General features: G+C 43.3%; 1 protein-coding gene across 1 annotated transcript in view; it reads right to left on the bottom strand.

Annotated features, from left to right (window-relative positions):
- The window catches only part of FEM1B (fem-1 homolog b (C. elegans)), an 18,350-nt gene extending 10,204 nt beyond the window's left edge, over positions 1 to 8,146 (bottom strand). Inside the window, exon 1 of the mRNA XM_011968744.1 lies at positions 6,922 to 8,146. Coding sequence (XP_011824134.1) covers positions 6,922 to 7,169 — 248 coding nt within the window. The 5' untranslated portion in view covers positions 7,170 to 8,146. The remainder of the gene's footprint in view (positions 1 to 6,921) is intronic.
- Between the last annotated feature and the right edge of the window lie 979 nt (positions 8,147 to 9,125).

Genomic DNA, 9,125 nt, shown 5'->3' with positions numbered 1-9,125 from the left:
TAAAAAAAGTGATTAAGTGGCCAGGCACAGTGGCTCACAACTGTAATCCCAGCACTGTGGGGGGCTAAGAAGAAGACTGTCTGAGCCAAGAGTTGAAGATCAGCCTGCGCAACACAGCAAGATCCTGTCTCTACTCAATTTAAGGAAAAAAAAAAAAAAAAAGACTGAACAAGTATACTTCACAAAAGATCTCCAAATGGCCAATATGCATATGAAAAGATGCTCAAGATAATTACTTAACAGGGAAATGCAAATTAAAACCAGTTTACCAATATACACACCCAGCAGAATAGCTAAATTTAACAAGACTGACAGGGCAATAATAAGTGTTGAGCAAGATGTGGCAACTGACATTCTCATTGCTGGGGGAAACGGCAAGTAGGAATGTAATTTGGTTGTTGAACTTTGGGGAAACGATTTGGCAATATCTGTTAGTTAAACATACACCTACCTGATGACCCAGCAATTCCACTCCTTGATATATACCAGATAACTAAATGCAAATATCTACCAAACAACATACACAAATGCTCACTGCAGTTTTACTTGCAGTTTTATTCATAACAGTCAAACACTGGAAACAACCAAAATATTAATAGGAAATGGATAAACTGTAGTATATTTATGCAATGGAATATCACACATCATTAAAAAAAGAAACTACTGATACATGCAACTACATGGATGAATCTCAAAGACACTGTTTTAAGCAAAAAAAGTCAGACAAAAAGAGTACATACTGTATAATTCTGCTTATAGGAAGTTCAAGTACAGGCAAAACTAATCTGTGGTGACAGAAGTTGTATTAGTCCATTTTCATGCTGCTAATAAAGGCATACCCGAGACTGGGCAACTTACATAAGAAAAAGGGTTATTGGACTTACAGTTCCACATGGCTGGGGAGGCTTCACAATCATGGCAGAAGGCAAGGAGCAGCAAGTCACGTCTTACGTGGATGGCAGCAGGCAAAAAGAGCTTGTGCAGGGAATCTTCCCCTTATAACCATCAGATCTCATGAGACTTACTATCACGAGAACAGCACAGGAAAGACCTGCCCCCATGATTCAATTACCTCCCACCAGGTCCCTCCCACAGCATGTGGGAATTCAAGATAAGATTTGGGTGGGACATAGCCACACCCTATCAGACGTCAAAATAATCATTACCTCTGGGAAGGAAAGGGAGGAAACTGGGAAGGGGCACAAGGGAAACTTTCAGAGTGATAAAATGTTCTACACATTGATCTAGAAGGTGACTAGATGGATGTAAACATATTAAAAATTCATCGTACAGTATTGTACACAAGATTCATGCACTTTACTAGATATACCTCCTCTAAAAAACACAGATATAATTATAAACAAAAACAGGCACAAATGACTTCAAAGAAAAACAGTTTAAATGAATATAAGTAATTTATACCAAATACTTTCATTTCAAGTAATTTCAATTTCAAGTAATTTCAATTCAAGTAATTTATACCAAATAACTTTGGTAATTTATACCAAATACAGTGCCAAGCACTGTATTCACTGCTGAATATGCAAAATATCTCACTTAATCTTCACAATAATCCTATGAGGTAGGTACTATTATTATGCCCTATTATACTATTACATTATAGTTATAATATTAACTATTATGCAGATAAATAAAAAGTTTATATGAGGGCTGGGCGCAGTGGCTCACGCCTATAATGCCAACACTTTGGGAGGCCGAGGCAGGCGGATCACCTGAGGTCAGGAGTTCAAGACCAGCCTGACCAACATGGAGAAACCCCGTCTCTACTAAAAACACAAAATTAGCCGGGTGTGGTGGTGCATGTCTGTAATTCCAGCTACTCGGGAGGCTGAGGCAGGAGAATTGCTTGAACCCGGGAGGTGGAGGTTACTGGAAGCCAAGATTGCACCATTGCACTTTAGCCTGGGCAACAAGAGCAAAACTCCGTCTCAAGAAAAAAAAAAAAAAGTTTACAAGATTAAAAATACAAAAGTACTTGGAATACCATAAAATGCATCAAAGGTAAGGAAACACAGTACACATCATTGTTCAAACATTTGTTTCAATTTAAAGAACATTTCCAAACTGATTGTTAATATAATCAAAAAATACAAAGTTAATACATAGTGACAATTACATAGTTACAATGTTTCCTTGCACTGGATTTGTTTTGTTTTGTTTTGAAACAGGGTCTTGCTCTGTTGCACAGGCTAAGTACAGTGGCACAATCATCACTCATGGCAGTGCCATAGCACCACTGCTCACTGCTGCCTAGATCTCCCAGGCTCAAGGGATCCACCCACCTCAGCCTCCTGAGTAGCTGAGACTGCATACTCTCTTTTTTTTTTTTTTTTTTCTTTTGGTAGAGTTGAGGTCGCACTATGTTGCCCAGGATGGTCTCAAATTCCTGAGCTCAAACGATCTCCCCACCTAGGCCTCCCAACGTGCTGGGATTACAGGTGTGAGCCACTGCAACTGGCCTGGTTTTTAAGATATGTAATTATTAAAAGCCAGGGAACAGGAATCTAAACTACTTCAAACTCAAGAAATGTTAGATTAAAATAGGCAGTCACATTACCTTTAACCCTAGCAATAACCCTACAAGAAAAGCATTACCCTCATTTTAGAGATGAGAAGAGACAAAAAGTGATTAAAATATTTTTCTGATCTCAAACTTCTCAGAATCTATGATGTAAGAGTAAAAATTAAATTACAAGTATTCACTTGGTTTTTATAACGGAAACTACTTGGTCAATTTAATATTTTTCCTGGTATAGTCTAATTAATTTCCATTTTTTCCCTTGAGCTACAGTCATTTGACAGGAGCCTCAAAAAAGTTCAAATTACCTATTTCTTTTGAGGCAATTAAAAATTTTAAAGATATTCTATGACAAAAGAATTCAATGCAGAATGTTTCACGAGACTGGTCCTTCAGAAACATTAGCCTTGGTAAATTTAGAATTTCTACATCTAAATCAAAATATTACACAGATTAAAGAGAATTATAATACTAACATTTATGACATTCCTCCATCTATAAAATCTAGCTGAAATGATAAGACTATACTGCCTCAAAACAAAACACCAAATACATTTAACAGAAATTAAAGATAGAATAAAATTAATGCAATATTTACTAAGTTCCTAAAGGAGAAGCACTATAAAGCAATTATCTTTCTAGGCCCAGTCCAAAATTACAATGCAAGTTCTCTATTATGTATTCATCTTCAAATCAAGAAACTATAATCTGATATTCACCTTTTCAAACAAATAGTATGCATCAGATGATGGAAACTTTTCACAATAAGAGATAACATTTCTGATCACAAGGCTGAGCTCATCTATTACCTGGTTCAATCTGAAATAGAAATGCCTGGTTCAAACATTTGAAAGGGAAATAAAAATTCATTAAATATAAATGATCCACACTTTATTTTAACCAAGGTCCTTAAAAATCATGTATTACATGAAATGTAATTCCTTGAAATATATATTGACAATGACTTTCTAAATGAAGTCAAATACTGGCATGCCCCTCATGCCTTTCCTCTACCTGAACGTTTATCAGAAATATTAGTACTAGCACTGACTTTAAAGGTAACAACACCCAACAAAAAGCCTCAAAATTATCGGAGGTCCTATTCTCCCCATTCACATCAGCAAACCCCTTCAAGGACAGGTGGTCTTCACAAACTCTGGGAGAGAGCAGCCAGACCCTCAGAACTCAGGCCAGCACAATGTTCCATGGTCACATGACACCTCCCCCTTGTTCTGTTCCATTTTTACAACATTCTTAACAAACAGCTTCCCACTATTCAACTAAGGGATCTTCTTTCATTCCCACTCATATGACTTTTCTTCTTGTCCACTCATCTATATCAACATGGTGTTCACATGTCAAGCCACAAGTAAAATAATCTCAAATGTTACTCCTAAAAATGTGAACAAGAACTCATATATTAATGGCTATTTATTCTAGGTGGGTGGTCCCTTTCCCCTCGAGGCTCTACCATGAATCCACTTTAGTTTCCTAAGGTATTATAGAAGTTTTTAGGTAAAACAGACTTTTTTAAACTTTCGTTAATATTTATTTTAATGTATGTCTCTCACGCACACACACACAACACACAGCAAACCCATAATTACACAGGATGAAGCTAAGAAGTAAAACATTCTAAAGACAACTATCAAAAAAATAACACACAATTTAAAGAAAATATATTTATTAAGTAAACAGCAGGATAGTTACTGAACAATCTGGCCAAAAATTGTGAAGATAGCACGCGAATGACTAAAAATTAGAAACGCTAATCTACTTCAGCACACAGCTTCCCTACCTGGCCGTGTGTCTCAAGTGCCAACGGTTGGGGTTGGGGAGGGGGGCGGTGCTGGCTATGTATTTTTCAATGGTCAGCCCCCAGGGGTCAAGTCAGCTTTCTATTGCTAATGTACTCAGGCTAACATTTTCACAATGTCTGAAACAAATGCAAAGTGAAATCATCACACTCTTTTTTGGTTCTAAAATGCTAAAATGACTGGGATAAACGGCAAAATAATCTCACAGAGGGTGTGAATGGGCAAAGAGGACCAGGAACTTCAATACCTCTTTTATTAATTAATTTGTAAGCTCAAAAGTAGAAACCTTAGATTTCCTGTACCTTACATTTCCTCCAGAACATGACAGAGGCTAGGCCCATCATTAAGCATTTAATAAAGACTAAACTATTTTTACATAGCAGCTAATTCATAACTGTAATAATCCATAAGCTAAACTAATATACGGAATCAAGGAGATGAAATCATAAATGATGGAAACATTTGAGATTGCAGTTTCACCAGTCTTACTCTTAGTACTTTATACAGGGATCATCTGGTCTCCAGCTCTCTCCAGTCTCCCACAATCTCTTTCTTAATTGCTCCAACTTGAATCCCTTCTTGCAACAGCACTGAAACACTAGTCACTGCAAGAGCATCAAGCTGTTGTCCCCCTTCTTCATGTTCCACTGCTATTCTTTAAAACACAGCTCGAACATCACCTCCTCTGTGAAGCCTTTCCAGATTCCCCCCCAGATAAAACTGAGCACTTCCTTTCCCTGTTTTCCCTCAGTAGTCCAAATGATTTCTACAACCCTAAATGGCATGGCATCTGCAAATACTCATGTATTAATTTCTCTCCCCACACCCAGACTGTCATCCTCCATGACAGAAGAGTATGTTATTCATCTCTGCATATCCAATCCCTACCACAGAACGTAGCACACAGTAGGTGTTCAATAAATGTTTACTTACCAAACTCATTAATTTCTCTGGCCAGGACAGAACATTGGGCAAGATAAGCCACTACACAGGCTCAATGCTACATTTCTAGTCATTTCAGGTTCTTTTAATTGCCACCTCAAAACATCTTTGATGACTGAAAAAATGGCAATAAGCAAAACCTTTCGAAATTCTTAACTCTTTTTTCTCCCCACTATTCTCCCTTATGCACATTGCCTCAGCAGCAGTATTCCCAAGCAGCTGTTATTACAGAAATTCATATCTCAATGACTGCACGTGCTTATACAGGTGAAATGGTACTGGAGGTTCAGAGGTCACTGTGCTTCACTCCTTCTCTAAGTGCGGGAATGCAAGGAGTTATAGAGAGGACACGGAAGCCAGTAAGGAAAACCAAACATGAAACAGGTTGCCATCTTTGGTCAACATGAAAAAAAAAACATCTCCTTAATGTGTATAATGGTGATACCCGTGATATAAGTCATTACCCATGGGCTACCATTTCATTAAGATGTAATGCTATGAATATTTTCCACTCATCTAAAATAGAAAAAGCTTTCATTGTTTAAACCTGAAAAAGAATCAACCGAAACAGAACATTTCCCTAGTCATCTTAAAGAAGAAATGCTTTTTCAATCGAGTTTTAGCCAGGCAGTTTTTAATCACCAAAACTAAAGAAATATATTTTTATGTTCAGACCCTATTGACTTCAAAAGAAAAAAAAAATGCTAAAATAGCTTATGTACTAGCACTAGTCAACCAAAACATATGTAGCAAAATCATTATGCAGTTGTAATCTGTAAAACATGTTATAATTACATGTAATCTGTAAAACATGTTAAAGTAAGAGGATAATGTCAAACCTGACAAGTCTGGTCAATTACCCAAAAATTCGTACAATTAAACTCCAAGGGCAAATCTTAGGCATAACAGTGTGCATTTTTAAACTTCCCACCTCGACTAACAGTAAATGATCAACCTTCTCCACAACATCACAGGGTAAGATGTAATTTAAGAATGGCATCATCTCCCACATCAGGTCCAATGCCATTTTTGTAGCCAATATATCTACACCGAGCAATGTGGAGGAATCGGAATCATGTCTTGAGATGTCTGGCTGCGTGACAATCCCTCACGAGGCTGCAGCTGCTGCTGGTTCTAGGTGCTTATTTTGACACTAACGCCCAGCAGCCCACTGAAGGTTTTAGGGAACCACTCACTTGAAGCGGGTAAAAATGGATGCTCAAATAACTCTTTCGGAGTTCTTCAATGTTAACTGCTGACCTCCTTAATTTCTGATCAGTTACAACACCAGTTCCACTAAAAGTAAAACCTGGAAAGGCAGCCACCTCCTCCAAATGGCTTGTTAATAGACTATCTAGTAGAGAAGACGACTTAGATCTCAAGGCCGAGGGTGTGGTTATCTTCCCACAGAGGGAATAAGGGGTAGGGGGCTGATGAGGACGGGCAGCAAAACATGGAATGGAGTATTAGTCCTGGAAGATGAAGTGGGCATTAGTGGGGCAGGAGGAGGTACAAAAAGGGGAGAAGTGAGTACCTACATGAAGAGAGGGTGAGGGAGGGGAGGGCCCGTGAATTAACGAGTCCGCGCGCGTCGGAAAGGAGGCTGGCTTGGGATGTACCTACCCATCGAAGCGGACGGTGCCAGTCTGCTGAGTCTGCACCCGGTAATGTTCTAAGAGCAAGCGTACCACCTTTGCGTGTCCATTGCGGGCTGCGATGATGAGGGGCGTGGAGCGCTGCCCTCCCTGCTGGCTGACATAGCCAAGTAGATAGCGGATGTCGCTTTCAGACCGGTTGAGAAGCAAGGCGGCCAGAGTCAGCACCTTGCCCTCGCTGGCCGCCTTGTATACATAGCCAGCCAGGCCCTCCATGGCCGCCGCCAACTCCAACACCCGTTTGGTCGCCACCGCTGCTGCTGCTGTGCGCCCCCGGAGGCCGCGTTCGCCAGCGCTTCAAACCTGGGCCCTCACAGCCCATTCAACAGGGCGCCGTCGCCGCCGCCGCGCCCAGGCAGCAGTGCGGCCCGGGGAAGGCGGAGACGCGGAGGAGGCCGAGTGCCGCGAGGGGCACGTCCGCGACCCAGCCCTGGCAGGGAGGAAGGCGGTCAGGGCCGCCCGCCAGGACCCAGGCGCCGACCCTGGGCCGAGGGGATCTCCATGGCGGCCGCCGCCCCGGGCCTCAGGCCGGACCCCTCCTTCCTGCGGGATGCGACAGGCGCGTGCCCGAGGTACGGGTCGCCGGCCGGGTCCCGAGAGGACCTCGCGCGCCCCGGATGGCGAAAGATGGGCGCGTCTCGCCTGACCCGGCCCACCCGGCCTAAGGCCTAACACTGCCTCCGCCTGCGCTTTCCGCCCTTCGCCGTCCCTGGCTGGAGGAAACCTCAGGCTTTCGTCCCCCGAGCTCAGAAGTGCCAGGCGCTGCCAACGGCTTCGGAGATCCTAGCGTGGAGACCCCCGGGGCGATGCGGAACGCTCCCGCAGGAGCGGCGCCGGAACTTGGGCGGGGAGGAAGGCGAGCTTTCGCAGACAGGGCCGGGAGGAGAGGGCGGGAGCGGGAGGGACGCTAAGTGGGGTGTCTCCGCCTAAGCCGACCGGCGGGCACACGCGGCCCCGGTGGAGAAAGGTTCTGCTGCGCGCAGTTGGCCCATCCCCAGTTTGGGCCTGGATGTCCTCAGTGCCCTTGACTCCTGGAACCTCCTCCTGGCCCCTACAGGGCCCTGAGGGTCTCCAGCCAGGGAGGGGGGCGGAGTGAGGGGGCTAAGCCTGTAGGCTAAGGAGACTACCCTATTTTACCATAGACGGTGCGGGTCCTCTTTCTGCCCCTGATGCGGGGTTAGGGAAGGGGTTGCGCGTACTCGGAGGGTCCCTTTCAGAAAAAGGGCGGCGTCTCTGAGTCCCCGAAATGTGGGAGGGCTTGAGAGCCACAGCACCAGGCTCTGAGAAGGGACTGGAAGTACGGCCTGACGTTCCCGGAGAAAGGGATTAAGTGTGAGAGAAAGATGGGAGCGAAGGGGAGCTGCGCTTGCGGTGGAAGGAGCGAGGTACCCTGGAAGGAAAGCGAGTCCCGCGTTCAGTCAGAGCAGGAATCTCATCCTGAGCCAGCAGAACCTCCGTTTTCTCGCAGACATCACAAGATTGTTGTTAGGATTTGAAACGATCATTTATCCAACGAATACTAGAGGTCGACTATGTGCCAGGCTCTGCTTAGCACTAGGGATTCAGTAATGGAACAAACAAGTCAGTAAACGATAGACAAGATCAGTTGAACTGGTATCATTACCATTTGCTCTGAAGCAAATGAAATAGAATGATGGGGGCACTCATTTAGTTTGGGTGATCAGACAAGACCTCTATGACAATTGACAAGAACAGAGGGTATTTTAGGCAAAGGGGACAGCTAATATAAAAGCCCTGAGGAGGGAACAGTCTGGTGAGCTCAGGAACAGAAAGGTCAGTGTGGCTGCAGCAGAGTGGGCCACAGGAAGAATGATAGGAGATGAAGTGAGAGGATGCAACACACGTTAGGGCCTAATAACCCATAGCAAAGGGTTTAAGTCTACTCTGTGATGGGGACATATGAAGGTTTTAAAGAGGGAAGTGACAAGATGCTATTTGTGTTTTTTAAAAAGATCACTCTGGCTGCTGCGTGGAGAATAAACTCTGGAAGGCAAGAGTAGATGGGGGAGAGGCCTTGGATTAGGACGGTAGGAGTGGATGGTAGGTGATGAAGCTGCAGGGACAGTCTCAAAAAGCTCTATATGAAAGTGACTTCCTCCCTCTTCCTCCCTTCCCCAAAGGACAAAATTTACCATAGAGAAAGAACAAATG

Source organism: Mandrillus leucophaeus, unplaced genomic scaffold, assembly GCF_000951045.1.
Source record: "Mandrillus leucophaeus isolate KB7577 unplaced genomic scaffold, Mleu.le_1.0 Scaffold12, whole genome shotgun sequence".
Taxonomy (NCBI): domain Eukaryota; kingdom Metazoa; phylum Chordata; class Mammalia; order Primates; family Cercopithecidae; genus Mandrillus; species Mandrillus leucophaeus.
This window is presented reverse-complemented; position numbering and strand designations above follow the sequence as displayed.